General features: G+C 37.8%; 1 protein-coding gene across 1 annotated transcript in view; it reads right to left on the reverse strand.

The window, feature by feature from the left end:
• Positions 1-17,147, reverse strand: part of LOC123667776 — a 47,556-nt gene that overhangs the window by 16,708 nt on the left and 13,701 nt on the right. Inside the window, exons 10-19 of the mRNA XM_045601614.1 lie at positions 5,719-6,096; positions 5,047-5,136; positions 4,732-4,959; positions 3,692-3,795; positions 2,641-2,817; positions 2,240-2,360; positions 2,003-2,158; positions 1,720-1,843; positions 691-835; positions 173-280 (exon numbers count right to left, since the gene is read on the reverse strand). Coding sequence (XP_045457570.1) covers positions 173-280; positions 691-835; positions 1,720-1,843; positions 2,003-2,158; positions 2,240-2,360; positions 2,641-2,817; positions 3,692-3,795; positions 4,732-4,959; positions 5,047-5,136; positions 5,719-6,096 — 1,631 coding nt within the window. The remainder of the gene's footprint in view (positions 1-172; positions 281-690; positions 836-1,719; positions 1,844-2,002; positions 2,159-2,239; positions 2,361-2,640; positions 2,818-3,691; positions 3,796-4,731; positions 4,960-5,046; positions 5,137-5,718; positions 6,097-17,147) is intronic.

Raw genomic sequence — 17,147 nt, forward strand, 5'->3', positions numbered from 1 at the left:
TCTCATAAATATAGTTGAATTCGAAGGTTAAAAAAAAATAATGAATCAAAAACTTTTTACTGTCGGATACTGTCATAAATTATATATTATTTAAAAAATATACATATTATTTATAATAAAAATGAATGACTAATAAAATTATTATTATTATAGATTATTGAATAAATCTTACCTAGAATAAGTAGCAAACGACACTTTACAAATGTGACAGGTGAACGGATTTTTGACACCCTTATGGATAGTTCTGTGATTGTTGAGAGCATTTTCCACATAGAACACGCTGAAAAATAATAACGAAGAAATAAAAATAAAAAATTGTAAGCATGCAACACAATTCCAAGTCTAAAGACATATATTGATAAAACCTCCACTTAGTACATAATCTTATTGACTAACTTTTGTATCTAAAAAAAATAGCATACGCTATATATTTTTTTTCTTTTTTTAGATACAATACAATGCGTAAGACCGCACGGCAGAAGTGAAAACTTCATTGTGAATATACTAAGCACAGCAACACAAAAGCTGTCTGTATCGTTCTCGCTCGGGTACACTCGGCGGTTTCCGAGTTCACCCGATCGAGCCTTTCACCTCCGAGCGTGACGGATCGGCCTAACTTACTACCTACGGAAAAATGTGTGTGCGGTGCGCCAAAAAAGTTTTTACTTCAAAAAATTATAAAATACTAACTCTTCGCAATACTCGCATCTAAACGCCTTTTCAATATTAACGACGCGTATGATGTTTCTTGCTGCATCGTCTAAGCTCGATAGTAAAGCTACACTCAGTTCGTTTTTGACTTCGCGATCTATCAGCTTGGTGAGACGAGGGGATTCTGTTGTATAATTATATAATAATAGTTGAATTAAAACTAGTATATACTGATAACTGAGGTAGGGCACAAATGGAAAGTTCCTGCTCAAAATCTGGAGCATCCGGGCTGGGGAAGTACCTCGACCTTACAGAAGATCACAGCTAAATAATACTGCTTTCAAGCATTGTTGTGTTCCTGTATGAGTTAGGTTACCAGATCTCCTTTGGGGGATTGGGGATAGGGTTGGAAATACGCTTGCGATGCTTCTGGTGTTGCACATGTCGTTGATGGTGTTGCTACGGTAATCGCTTACCATCAGGTGAGCCCTACGCTTGTTTGCCGACCTAGTCACATAAAAATAAAATCAATCGATCGTCAAGTCAACATTAGTCAAGTTCATACAGTAAAATAAGTTACAATTTAACGCACATAAAATATCGCAGTCGAACTGAGAACTTTTACCTTCTTTAGAAAGTCGGTTGAAACGATTCGTTTTTCTTACAAATGCTAGAAACAACCCGCTCCGGTGTAGTGGTGCGTGTAGGCGCTTAAAACACCGACGGTTTACCGATTCGATACCCGCTCAAGATGATTATTTGCATTTGTACAAATATTTCTTTGCGGTTTGGATGTCTATCCTTGTTGGTCTACCCACCGTGCCTCTGAGAGCACGTGAAGCTGTCGGTTCCGGTTGTTCTCACAGACACCAGATAGCGATCGTTACTCGCAGTAGGGAATATATCCGCCAACCCGCAGTGGAGCAGCGTGGTGGATTAAGCTCCAATCCTCCTCCCATACAGAGAAAGAGCCTAATGCCCAGCAATGGGATGTTACAAGCTGATCATGATCGTGCTTGAAATTGAACGTTTAGTTAACCAGACAATGTATATTAATAATATACATACCACTAGCTCGTACAGCACGCCTCACAATCCCACTAGTGGGCGACAATTGTTCCGTAGCTTCAGTTTCTTCTTTCAACTGTTTAGTAAACTCTTCTACGCACTCTGTCGATTTATTTGCGTGCTCCTGAAACATTTTGAGCAAACGACGTTAACATACCATGTAAGTTGGAGTTACAACTTATTGGAAATAAGTATGGATTTTCGGAAATACGTACATTAAAATACCCATACTACGACTAACATTTGTACACTCAGTTAGTTGGATAAGAAGAAAGCGTCTGACCTGAGCATCAGCCGAGTCCCTGAAGGGCCGATAGCAGACGGAACAAGCCAACACCAGGGTCGGAGAAAGTTCCTCTTCATGGGCACGGAGGTGCATCCTCAATCGAGAACGACGCGTCAATTGCTTCAGACATATGTGGCATTGGAACGGCTTTATCTGGGATTTTGGGAATACCAACGATGCAAAATCATACCACAAGAGACGACACGATTTATCACCAACATAGTTATTTGTTACCTGTAAATGGGTAACCCCGTGCTCATCTAACGTCTGTTTATCAAGGAAACGTTTCCCACAAGTCACGCACACGTAACGCCTGGTGTCGGTGTGTATTCGACTATGTTTAGTCAGAGTTGCCCTGTTTAAAAAAAAAAGCAATTATATGTAGGCTTAAGGCACACGAAAACGCACACACCCACACTCGTATATAATTATAAAATACGCGTTTACTCACACAAAACAGTAAAACACACAACAATTACAGATAACAATAACAACAACACAAAAGCCTGGTTCAAATGTCACAAAACGGTTCGTTTTGCAAAATTCGAACTAGAAACCGGAACCATTCATCAATTTCGACGGTAAAACCAGTCGTTTTTGATACAGAAACCTAGCTAAACAAAGTACAAACGAACCGTAAAAAGAAAGTCTTCCCGCATCCCTTGACAGGGCACTGCCAACGTTTCTGCTTATCGTGCTGGAAATGCACGTGATCGAAAAGTTCTGTTTCCGTTTCAAACTTGACGTTTTCACACTCCGCGCACGAGTACCGTCCGTCGGGGTTTATCAGGTTTGTAGGGTCGTGGAACTGCCTGTTGAAAGTTTAAGTCCGTTTCCTATATTCAAAAAACGGTTCGTATCTCGTACGAAACTCTCTGAGCCAAACGTATCATTTTCTTAATACAGCAACTGGATATTACTAATTGTTTTTTTAAAGTCACGTACGTGTCTTGGAAATAGTATTTAGAACAAACAATTTAAATAAATATAGTGTTTTTTTCCACGAACAACGGCTACTTATGATTTTTGTTCAGATTAACGATAATGCTGTAGTCAGAAACAATATTATGGCAAGGCTATAACGTAACTAAACCATGTTGAGCAATTTTTGCTGTCGAATTGCAATAACATAGCTATAGCTAATACTAATTCACTCACTTCAGCCTATCGCAGTCCACTGCTGGACATAGGCCTCCACTATTTCGCACCAAAAATGGCGTGAACTCATGTGTTTTGCCCATAGTCACCACGCTGGGCAGGCGGGTTGGTGACCGCAAGGCTGGCTTTGTCGCACCGAAGATGCTACTGCACGTCTTCGGCCTGTGTATTTCAAAGCCAGCAGTTGGATGGTAATCCCGCCATCGACCGGCTTTATAACTTCCAAGGTGGTAGTGGAACTATGTTATCCCTTAGTCGCCTCTTACGATACCCAAGGAAAAAAGAGGGGATGGCTATATTCTTTACTACCGTAACCACACAGCAGTTTTAATTTGCAAATACCAATTATTAAATTGAAATTGAGATATATGCACAAGTGTATTTGACAATTAGTGAACAATCAACAATTGACATATTACGTTATAGCTAGCAATCGATCGCTGATGGACTGAGCCGATATTTCAAATTTCTACTAATTTTAAACTAATTTTTATATTAAAAATCATATCATATTATTTTAAAACTTACATATGGAACTTCAATCTCACTTTAGAAGTAAACGATTCGTTGCAATTGTGACAAGTAACGATTTGAGAGTCTGACTGTTCTCTGTTCTTCTTTTTACGACCCCTCTAATATGAAATAATAAAATTATTGATTTAATTATGATGTTTTCACTTCTGTTTGTTAACATAATTATATGGAATTCTAAACATTTTTGAATATCGTATCAAAAATTGACCGTTTCAGCGGGGATCGAACCCGCGTCTCCGACTGACCGTTTCGGCGCTCTAGCCAATTAAGCTATGGAACGATGTACCCGTTAGATCGAAATTTTTGATATGATGATTTTATTTTCGGTTTAAGCGAACCGTGGCGCCGTCTATAGTGAGTTATTTACAGAGACCCGTAACTATTCAAAGTTGATTGATTGATTGGTTTAATGGCTTTCAGTTGTGCCAAAGAAGCACGGTTGATTCCGCCAATGTCACGTAGAGTGGAGAACACACGAAGGAGATTAATTGGTCGGTGCAGTAGAGATAACAGTCTCTATTTAATTTTGAAAACAGGCGAAATAGTCAGACTTTCATTGTTACACCATAACCTAAAACAACACAAACATTTAATGTTAAACTAAGACTACAGCTGTTAGTAACTAAACTATTACAAACTAATTACACTAGGACAGACACATGATTTATTTACAACTTAATTTTATTTATTTCAAAATATTTACACAAAAATCTACAATAGGGACTAAACACCAACATTAACAAACATTGAACATTTATAGGGCGGGGAATATCACGGGGAAGGATGTCGTATATAGGACGGATGAGTTTGGGACAGGAAAAAAGGATGTGGGAAACCGTGCCTTCGTCAAGGCCACATTCACACAATGAGTGGTCACGAACTCTGATTTTGGCCAGATGAACAGGTGTACACGCATGGCCAAGACGTAAGCGACATATACTAGATGTTACCCAACGACGAGCATGTCTATGAAGAGAAAACCAAGGGCGTCTTGGGATGTCTGGTTGTATATTTGAGTAAAATTTACCCTTTACCAATTTTGATGAACTCCAAGATAAATTCCAGGACTTGTCCATATGGATTTTGGCTAGGGAACGAAGGTCTTGGCAGGAGTTTTTGTAGTGATCAAGGATACCAGTTTGGATTGCAGCTTTAGCACATGAATCTGCTGTCTCATTGCCTGCAATGCCTGAATGGCCTGGAATCCAGACGAGCAGAATATGCAGACCCTTTTGACTGCAAGAGAGCAAAGCCTCTCTAATCTTAAAAACAATAGAAATTTTCAATTTGCTACGAAAGGGATTTTCCTTAATGGCTAAGAGACAACTTAGTGAGTCAGTGAAAATTACCGTTGGTCCTAAGTCATGGGAGAGGGCAAAGAGGATGGCTTCCAGTATAGCAATAGCTTCACCGGAAAACACAGATGTTTCAGGGGGACACTTAAATTGGAGAATGATTTTAAATTTAGGAATCCAGCAGGCAGCACCAACACAGCTGGACGGGGAAAGTTTAGATGCATCGGTATATATATGATGATGATTTAACCAATTTTGATGAAGAATTTCTTGAAATTTTAACTTTATACCAGGATCTCCTTTTTTCAGACCCAAATCTGTGAGGATAGGAACATTGTAGGTAAGGGCGTTGAAGGAAGTAGAGAATAAGGGATTGATACAAAAGGTTGAGAGAGGATTTGGGAGGTTTGAAAATTTGGTGTAGCTGATTAAAATGTAGGAATGTGGCCGGTTTGGGTTGCAGAGTTGGGAGAGCTTGTTGAGTTTAGGCCAAAGAGGATGGGAAGACAGCTGTAATGATTTTATGACAAAACGATCGCTTAAAAATTGTCTTCTGATTTGCAAAGGAGGGTCAACACACTCAACCTGTAGGGCATTAGTAGGCGACGATTTCATGGCACCTAGAATAATCCGTAGGCTTTTGTATTGGATTTTATTTAACTTTTGTGATAGTGACTTACTAATAGGGTCTAAAACAAACAGACAATAATCCATATGACTACGTACAAGGGCATGATAAATTAATTTTAAGCAGTAGGGATGTGCACCCCACCATACACCTGATACTGCTCTTAATACATTAAGTGATTTTTCACATTTTTTAGAAATATATTCTATGTGGGAAAATCCATTCAGTTTGCTGTCGAGTATTATACCAAGAAATTTTGCCTTGTCCACCAGGTTGATGCGCTCACCCTGATAAACCAAATCAAAGACAGGGGCTACTCTTTTCCTGGTAAAGGTGACAGCCTGGCATTTGTTTATCGATAAGGATAGACCGTTGTCATCCAGCCACTGGCCTAGGTAATGCAAAGCAGAGTTAAGTCGAAAAGATAAATTTTCTACTGAATTTGAACTATGATATAAAACAATGTCATCTGCATACTGCAAAATGTTACAAAAGTTATCAACAGACATATCGAGATCATGTGTATAAATACTATAGAGCAAGGGACTGAGGACAGAGCCTTGAGGGAGACCCTTCCAGATAAATCTGGGAGGAAGCACAAATAGTGGATGTCTCACAGATATTGTTCTGCAAGATAGCATACTGCATATAAAATGAACCATTCTTGGCGGAACACTCAGCTGGTGCATTTTCTGCCTGAGTATCGGAAGAAGGACACTATCGTATGCAGACGCTATGTCCAGAAAAATGCCTACAAGATATTCTCCCTTAGCAAAAGCTAATCGAATGTCTGTTGTGAGTAAACTTAAACTATCAGTTGTGCTGAAACCCTTCCGAAAGCCAAATTGGGAGGGAGACAGAATGTTTCTACTTTCCACTATCCATTCCAGGCGATTTTTCAAAAGGTGCTCAGTAACTTTTGCCAGAGTAGACGATAAAGCAATAGGACGATAAGATTACTGTCGAGGGGATTTTTACCTTGTTTTAATATTGGGATAATAACTTGAGACTTCCATGATTGCGGGACGATTCCTGTCATAAACAAGGTGTTAATTATGTTAAGGTAGCAATGTTTTGCTTTATCATTTAAATTTTGGATAAGAGAGTATGGAATGCCATCTTCCCCAGGTGTTGAATCTTTCAGTCCATTCAGAGCACACTGAAGCTCAGAAAAAGAAAAGGGGGCATCCATTTCATCCGAGATAGATGCTGGCATTGAAGTAAAGATATTGTCCTCACAAGGGACAAAGGGAGGGGCGAGTTTGTCTGCAAAATCATTAAGCCATACAGAAGGATCATTAGAGGACAGGCTATCAGAGGCTAGGGAGCGGCGAAATTTTTTAAGTTGGTTCCAAACTAGACGTGGAGGAGAGCGGGGAGTAAGGGATTCACAGAAGCGAATCCAACAAAATTTTTTCTTTTTTGACACCAAGCGTTTAAACTTGGCATCCAATTTTTGATACCTGATAAAGTTTTCAGGGCACATGCTCAGAGAGTATGCCTTTTCTGCTTCCGATCTTAGTTCAGCCAGGCGTTTGCAATCCTCATCCCACCAGGGGGTGGAAAGCAAACGTGTTTTTGAGTGGTGCTTTTTGGGAAAATGGGTATTAGCAGAATTTAAAATAGCATTAAGAAAAAGATCATAACAAATTAAAATATTTCCATCATCTTGAGAACCAGGGAGGATGTCAATCATGCTATCAACAGATTCAGCATAAGCAGAGAAATTAGAAAACTTCAATTTAAATTTAATAATAGGGATAGGGTTAGGAGGCAGGGAAGGTCGTAAATGCATAGCAAGGATAATGGGAAAGTGATCACTGCCAAAAGTGGATGGGAGGACTTTCCAGGACAACATAGAAGCTAAGGAAGGGGAGGCTAAGGAAAGGTCTACAGCAGATTTGGGGTTCTGATTAGGATAAGCTCTTCGAGTTGGTGAACCATCATTGAGAATGCAAAAGTTGAATTCATCAAAGATGTCCAACCCATCTGGATCCCCAGGAGGTGTGATGGGAGTTTAAATCTCCCATGACAAGAACAGGGCTAGGAAGAGAAGAAAAGATAGAACGGAGTTCAGGGATAAGGGAAGGACTAGGATGAGGAATATACAGAGATAAAAAGGAAATGTCACAGGATCTAACAGCAACAGCATTGATGTGCTGGCTGGGGGAGGATATGGGGATTTGGGAGAAGGGGATTTTGTGCCGAATGAGGATGGCACTACCCGCATACCCATCACTTCTGTCATCTCTCAAACAGAAGAAACCCGGAACCCGAAAACGAGAACCTGGAACTAACCATGTTTCAGAGATGGCAATAATGAAAGGATTATGCAGGTTGATTAAGGATAGGATTTCATGTTTTTTTGGGCGGATGCTCTTACAGTTCCATTGAAGGAAGCTGAGTGGGGCCATTTTTAAGGATAGAAAAGAGTTGAGCAAGTGATGCGGCAACGTTGGGCGGTAAGGACATATCATTACATGTAGTAATAATACTAAGGATCATTTGGACGAGGTTTTCAAACAGGTTACTACTATAAGGGGTTAAGGGACTTTGAGGGTTGTTTAGTGCACAACCATTAGGGAGAGAGGAAGGGATGTCACCTACAATGGATTGATGGGCTTGTTTATCGTACCCTTTGCCTAGAGCGGCTACAGGACGAGGATAATGCGTTACCGTTTTACGATAGGACCTATTCGGTGAAGAAGGAGGCTGTGTTGAGGAGGTGGGAGTATATACTGGGGGAGTGAACATTTCCTTTGTCATCTCTGCATATGACCGACGAACAGGAGGATAGCGAGAGGATGCTTCTATATAGGATATGTTATCCGTGGACATATCGGTTTTAATTTTAATTTGACGGAGGTATTCAGGACAGTCCTTCTCGGTAGTAAAATGTCTACCAGAGCAATGTAAGCAAGTGGCATTTTCTTTAGTTACGTCGCATGACTCACCTGTGTGCGATTGTGAACACTTGTAACACCTTGGCTGTGACCTGCATTGTGTCTTAATGTGGCCGAAACGGCAACAATTTAGGCACTGTATGGTGGGTAGATTATAGGTCTCAACTGGTAAGGATGTATGGAACGAAAATACTCTACTTGGGAGAATTTGACCTCTAAAAGTTAGAACCACTGACTGGGTTGGGACCCAAGAGACTACGCCTTCCTGAATGTTTTTGCGATTCAGCCTACGAGCTTTCATGATTGAACCGCAGCCAGATGGGAGCTCTAATGACTCCACTAATTCCGCCATTGACCAGTCAACCGGAATACCCTTTATAAGACCCATTCGAGTTATATTGTAAGTCGGTACAGAAGCATTGAACTTACACATTCCTAATATGGGATTTTTTAAAAAATCATTAGCAGTTTGAGCTGAAACAAATTCAACAGAAATTTTGTTTCTGCCTACATTTTTAACGCCGTCTTTCACAACCGAGCCAATTTTGTGTGTGTGTAAAAATTGGCCGAATTTCAAAGCGCGAATAGTAGTTCCTGAGGCTGGGTCTGGGGTTTCACGGGCAACATGGACAATGAAGGGACCTTTGTCGTCATCAGAGTAACTCTTAGGGCCTTCGGAAAAGGATGGGTGTGTGTAAAGAGATTGTATTGACGGGCTAGCCGTGGATGGATGTACAATAGTTTTTTTAGAAGAGGAGTCGCTGGAAGAGTCAATAGCCGGGCGTTTTCTCATATTTTGATGAGAGGAAGAGGATTCAGATATATTTCGATCGTCAGTAGAACCACCCGTATCTGGCGGGTCTGGAGGACGATCGAGATCCATTTTTACAATTAAATATATACACTAAACTTACAATACTATTATAATTAAACACTTACCTACAACAAAAATGTTAGTTTAACCACTAATCCCACAATAATCTACTATTTACACTGTAAACAATAAGAAATAAGACACCAAGATCACTAAAACACGTGTGTTGACCACAGCTAACGCAAGCGGCTTCCTATTCAAAGTTTCATATTACAATGAAAATCTTTGACAGGAGACGACACCATGATTTTTTTAATATGTACGATTTTATTTTTGTGTTACCCACACATTAGGATACGATATTCAAAAATGTTTAGAATTCCTAATGTGGGTAACACAAAAATAAAATCGTTCATATTGATTGATTGATTGGTTTAATGGCTTTCAGTTGTGCCAGAGAAGCAGGGTTGATTCCGCCAATGTCACGTAGAGTGGAGAACACACGTAGGAGATAGATTGATCGGTGCAGTTGAGATAACAGTCTTATCGTTCATATTATAATTATATGGACTTGACAGTAAAATAACAAAAATATCAGTCAAACCATTTGGTTAGTCAAGGTAAAAATCATCAAAATTTGCGTAACGTAATACTTAAACGAACAATCGACGTCAAAAAATGAAATGAAATCTTACCGCTATCAAAAGGTCGTTTTCTCCCTGCTCTTCAATAGGACGAGGCCTTCCTTGGGCTCTCTATATTAAATAATTATAAAAGTTCAAAGAAACTATCTAAAAAAGAACAAAAAGCTAGCAACTACATACTATTACAACACGTGACTTGTACACATAAAATAATTAAACCAGTTGCCTAATTTTGCCTAAAAAGATAGTTTTCAAAAGTCAAAGGTCATTTCCAAATTTAAAATTTTTGAAGAAAATATTCTAGATGCTTCTACTGAGGATTCGAACTTGAGTGTTTCGAACTAAATGGGTTATATTGCGATGTAATTTCCTTCAACAAAATGTTTACTTTGTACCTATTTTATAAAATACCCTACTTCATCATCATCATCATTACAGCCTATACAGTCCACTGCTGGACATAGGCCTTCACAAGTTTACGCCAAAAATAACGTGAACTCATGTGTTTTGCCCATAGTCACCACGCTGGGCAGGCGGGTTGGTGACCGCAGTACTGGCTTTGTCGCACCGAAGACGCTGCTGCCCGTCTTCGGCCTTACCCTAACCCTACTTAATGCGAACAAATTTTCATCTAAAAGTTATTGTAGGCGGAATAGTGGTAAAAGAGACGTATATTTTTTAACACAACTAGAACCGCATAAAAGCGTACGGCGCACCAGATGGTAAGCGATTACCATGACACACCAGACGACGCCTGCAACACCAGAAATATTGCAAGCGCGTTACTGAACCTACCCCCAAACCCCCTTAGAAACCCTGTTCACCTTATATTCACCACAGGAACACAACAGTGTTTGAATGCAGCATTATTTAGCTGTGATGTTCTTTAAGGACTAGGTACTTCCCTAATCCGGTTGCTTCAGACTTTAAAAGCCATTTCACAATTTTTCACTGTGGAAATTCAGGAAAATTTGGTCGTATCGCGCGAGTCGTATGAGCCGCGCGATCTTTGTGCTACTTCGTATAGTGTGACAACCAAAAAACCATCTTGATCTTTTTCTAATGTATAATAAAAATTAATAAATATGGTATAAAATGTTTCTTAGATAATTAATTTGTTATAAATTTCAAGTATGTTATATAACAACAGTCAATTTTAAAATTAAAATAAAAACTCAATTTTATGAAACAATTTTTTAAAAATTTATTTAGTTTTTTGAGTTTTTTTTTTATATTTACTAACAAATAACAAGACAAACCGATTTAAAGAACACGCTGCTGCCCGTCTTCGGCCTGTGTATTTCAAAGCCAGCAGTTGGATGGTTATCCAGCCATCGGTCGGCTTCTTAAGTTCCAAGATGGTTGTGGAACCTTGTTATCCCTTAGTCGCCCCTTACGACACCCAAGGGAAGAGAGGGGGTGACTAAATTCTTTAGTGCCGTAGCCACACAGCACATTAATAATATTATTTTTTAAATTTCAGGTACAAGTACCAATGGAAATCTTGCCCACATTTATCGAACTGCCGGTAGCCATCCCAACTACACCTCATCACATACCAATGCAAATTGAGTCCATATCTACACAGGTAATTAGTTATAAAACTTATTCTGATTTAAAGAAAATCTATGTTTACCTTGCTACTTCATTTTCTCTATTTATTATCTGATTGTCTATAACTTCAATTAATCAAGAAAATGTATTTAATATATAACAAGCAATTATGAATCCTTTTTTTAAAAATTTCAGGTAGAAAACTCAGAGTCCATGGAGATTAAGACGATACCACGAAAACAGAAACTTTTGAAACCGTTCAATCGGAAAACACTTTTAGCCGAGACACGAAAAAAGAAGTTGGCAGTATTACGTTCAAAAAATCAGCGTTTCTTGAAGAGAAACGCTGAATTGTCCACCATCACAGAAACGTCAAAAGAAAAGCGGTTGATTAATCAAGAGGCAGCAGATTTATTATCCTCCATAAACCCAGGCGAAATGTTGAAATTTCAAAAAAGCAAATTCTCTCCCGAAGTGCCCAAATTTGCATTTCATTAGTTCGCGTGCTTACAATTTTGTCAGAAACGCTTTTAATACTTGTCTTCCGCAGACTCACACACTCGTTCGCTGGTATCAAACGATAGAAGGTGAACCTGGTTTCTCGTCCGAGGCACTTGCTGCTCTCAAACTCTTGTGCACAAATTCAACACAGAAGTGGATATGCGGACTTTCTTTTGATGAAATGGCCATTCGCCAAAAGGTTGAATGGAATGGCCAAAATGATGTTGGTTTTCTTAACTGCAGGGACCAGCCAGAAACTGATGTTCTTCCCGTCGCTAAAGAAGCATTGGTGTTTATGCTCTTGCTTAAATGGCAACTGGAAACTTCTTGTGGGCTATTTTCTGGTTAATGGGACGACTGCCGAACAAAAGGCGAACTTACTCAAAACTTGCATAGATTTGGTGAGTGCGGTCTTGTTGTTTCGTCAAATAACATTTGACGGTTGCCCAGCCAACTTTTCTATGGCTAAGTTATTGGGATGTCAGATAGACGGTGAAATAATAAATCCCGTATTTTTACATAACAACAGAAAAATTGTTATATTCCCCGACCCATGCCACATGCTAAAGTTGGTAAGGAACACATTGGGGGATAAGTTGTATTTAAAAAATTCTGAAGGAGCTACTATTTCATGGAATTACGTGAAACTTTTGGTCGAACTTCAGGAAAATGAAGGATTTCATTTAGCCAACAAAGTCAGAAGTGCATACATTCATTTCAAAAAACAAATAATGAAGGTGAAACTGGCTGCGCAATTTTTAAGTGAATCTGTAGCAGATGCCCTTCAGTTTTGTAAAGATATACTTAAACTAGAACAATATAGTAACTGTGGACCAACTATAGACTTTATTAAAAGATTTAATACCTTGTTCGACATAATGGACACGCGCAATTTAAATACATTTGGTTTCAAAAAGCCCTTGAATCCCGGTAACATTGAAAATGTAAAGCTTTTTTTTGGAAAATATGTTTCAATACATAAATGGATTAAAAATGGATATGTTCAACATACTTCGAATAAATTGGAAAACAGGATTTTTGGGTTTCGAGATTTGTATAAAAAGTATTATACTTTTTGTACGAAGAATCTGGGGGCACGGTAGTGCCCCCGCCAAGACGAACCAAAAAAAAAAAAAAAAAAAAAAAACGAAAAGCACTACCTATCTTTTCTCGAAGTGCTTCGTCGTTTTTTTGAACCCTCATAACTTGGGTTTGGATTAAGCCAGATAAATAAAATTCTGGGAATATGATGTCAATAGTGAACTTATTAAACATATAAAGTTTCAATTGCATAGCTCTTATACTTTAGATTTTATTGATATCTAAAAAACCCCGATTTCGTCACTCACTGATGATCATCAAAATTCATAGAGTACTTCCTGAAGTCCCAGAAAGCTGAAATTTGGTACATAAGCTAGTATTAGTACACAAACAACAAAAAAATTCTAAAACTTGGAACTTTTACCCCCCAACCCCTTAAACTAGGGGATGGAAGTTTGTATGAGACTTCCGCAAATTTTGATGCTAGAGGTCTGAAAATTGATATAGGGACTCCTTGTTATTAATAATAATAATAAAATACATAAAAAATAAAAATCGGTTATTAGTTTATGTCGAAAATTTACATTTTGTAATTTTGGTATTTAAGTTTTGGCGGAGATCACCGTTTGCATATCAGTTCAACATAAAATCAAAAATAGCGTGCTTAAACCGAATATGGTGAAGATTAGATAATATTTATGGTATAAAATGTCTCGGAGGTAAAACGCAACTACAATATTGTCATAAGCAACTTACAAAAAGAAGTGAAATCCCACCAAAAACATTTTCATGTAAAATGTTGCCAAGACGAGATCATATGGCTCGCACTGTCAAAAAGTTATCAGATCTCATCTAGAGCCAAGCTTCTAACTCTACACGCCCTAACTCTACAAGCCCTAACTTCACAAACTCTACACCTTAGTCAAAATATATGGCTTGGCCGTTTCGCTACCGTCACGTGGGCGTAAGCTGAAAAAATTTTTTCACTGTTTTTTACTTTTCTGTCATACAATAGTTCTATTAAAGAAAAAATAAAAAGAAGAAGAATAATTGATACACATATAATACAAATAAAAATAAAAAGAGAAAATATATTTATATAAATGAGACAGGAAAGTCGTCATCTACAACATCGGCAGCCGGTAGTAACGAAACGGCCAAGTCACATATTTTGACTAAGGTGTAGAGTTTGTGAAGTTAGGGCTTGTAGAGTTAGGGCGTGTAGAGTTAGAAGCTTGGCTCTACATGAGATCTGATAACTTTTTGACAGTGCGAGCCATATGATCTCGTCTTGGCAACATTTTACATGAAAATGTTTTTGGTGGGATACATAATTACCAAAAAATTAGATTTTTTGTCTACTTACAAACTCAGCCATGATCGCCTACAATTTTTTTTGGGGCTATCCGAGCAAAAGTGGGTTTTAATGCGTATGCTTGTTCATGGACAATTAAATCATTTAACAACGGGTAATTGCATTCCTCTGATGGAATTAAATATATTATACAAAACCCTAAATCGCAATCGACAACACAACGGATCACATTAGATTGACAGAAGGTAACGAGGATATTCAGCCATCTCTAACGTATGATCTTGTTGTACCTAACAATCATGACTATTTAGCTGATCCAACAAGGCTGACGGAATTTTCCCAAAAAGTTATAATTTATATAGCAGGTTTTGTCATCAAAGCATTGGAGGGCAAATAAAATGCGAACAATGCATATCTTCACTGCACAGAAATGAAAAAGAAAGACACCCTTCAGTACATAAAAGATAAGGGTGGTCTCTGCGGTATCCCTCAAAATCCGTTGTAAAAATTTGCGAACTAGCAGGAGTTTTCAAAAAAAAAAATACAAATAAAAAAAACCCGTTGCATTACCTTGTACAAGGAATGTTTAAAAAAATGTATTGGACTCAAATTATTTAATGATGAACACGATTTTATTGAGATCGATCTATTTTTGAGAACCATGACTCTCTTTTAATTAAATTAATAAGCAAAAAATATTTAAATGTACGTATTCATTATACGACAAAATGTTTTACAAACAAAATTAACTATGTAAGAAATAATAATAATTATTATTATATAAGCTTTTTTTTCATATACATGACTTCTTATATGTAGAAACTATGTATAGAAAACTATGTATCAATAAGGTATCTGAGATTAATTTGTCATGGCCCCATTCGGATATAGGCCTCCTCCAATTGTCCCCATTTTTGCCTGTCGTTAGCTGTTTTTATCTAGTCTCTATGTAAGAAATATGTACACAAAATTGATTATATTCAAAGGTCAATAAAAATTTAAAATTTGAATGACTTGTTTCATTTTTTGTTTCTTTTTCATGAAATCACGCTAAAGAAGTTTCGTTATCTCAAAACCATTTGCAGATAACAGACCCGTAGAAATATCAGTTCTGGCAAGCTTTTGTGTGAGAATTTTAGATCCTAAACGGTAATTCTGATTAAAAACCATATGAGAAACATAAATCCTGTGCTGTGTGGCTACGGCACTAAAGAATTTAGCCACCCCCTCTCTTCCCGTGGGTGTCGTAAGAGGCGACTAAGGGATAACAAGGTTCCACAACCACCTTGGAACTTAAGAAGCCGACCGATGGCGGGATAACCATCCAACTGCTGGCTTTGAAATACACAGGCCGAAGACGGGCAGCAGCGTCTTCGGTGCGACAAAGCCAGTACTGCGGTCACCAACCCGCCTGCCTAGCGTGGTGACTATGGGCAAAACACATGAGTTCACGTTATTTTTGACGTAAACTTGTGGAGGCCTATGTCCAGCAGTGGACTGTATAGGCTGTAATGATGATGATGATAATGATGAGAAACCTAAAAATGATTTTTTAATACCTCCCTATTCAACAATTCGTCACTTGACACAGTTCATCTATTTTCACTTTTTTTTTTTATTTTTCGCATTACAGTCTCAAAAATCGTCATTTTGATTTTTCCAAATTTTATGCTTTTTATGAGATTCGCACCGTCATGAGAAATCAAATGACGTATTGGTTATCAAAATCGGCCCATGCCTTTGCGTGGTTAATTATATTGATAAAGCACTGTGGCACAGTCCTGCAAAGTACAAACATACATAGACTGATAAACACATTACCCTCCTTTGCGTTGCGCAATCGTGTAAAAATCAGTGCCTGGTGAAATTGCAAGGCACGTCCGTTTGTATTCCATTATTTTACAAATTTCTCATCAAATTGCAATATTAGAAAATATTGACTTATATAATTAAACCATAAGGGCGTTTGGCCAATATAAGCGAATAATCGCATTGTCGCGGCAGTTAGCAGTTACTTATTATTATAATAGTATTTGTTAGTAATTTGGGGTAGTTTTGGTAGGGGCAGGCCACCCTGGTATTTTATGTACTTTTATGTCTGTCCCTTTCCCTTCGGGTGTACGCGTTTGGCAAATCCAGAGTATACTTGATCCATGGCGTTGACCTCACCTCTAAGAGCGCTGGCGCTCGACTGATTTACTGGGTTTGATGCGTGGTATTATATACTATCTTTTTATTTTTAATACAAAAGGTATTTAAAATAATTAAATATTTTTTTTATATGTTCCTAAATGATGTAAGTTTACTTTGGTAGAGATATTTCCTTAAAATTTCTTTGTTTTCTAAGAAAAATATCGCTTTTAAAATTGTACTTATTTGGAAAATATTTAGAATTTTAAAATTTGATTACGGATTAATGGAGATACAATCGTAAAAAAAACTGCATTATGTAACAATAAAAACATTCCACATATTACCATATTTTTATACAGTTAAGCAGGATTTTGCATGCTGTGCCCATGTGCCGTACTTCAGTTAATTTTCAAACCTACCTCAATTTGCGTTTGAAGACGTCTGTTATTATATTGTATTGAGTTCTTTTTTTTAACCGACTTCCAAAAAAGGAGGAGGTTCTCAATTCGACTGTATTTTTTTTTTTTTTTTTTTTTTTTTTTTTTTTTTTTTTTTTTTTTTAATGTATGTTACATCAGAACTTTTGACCAGGTAGACCGATTTCGACAAATTTTGTTTTAAT

Source organism: Melitaea cinxia, chromosome 29, assembly GCF_905220565.1.
Source record: "Melitaea cinxia chromosome 29, ilMelCinx1.1, whole genome shotgun sequence".
Classification (NCBI taxonomy): domain Eukaryota; kingdom Metazoa; phylum Arthropoda; class Insecta; order Lepidoptera; family Nymphalidae; genus Melitaea; species Melitaea cinxia.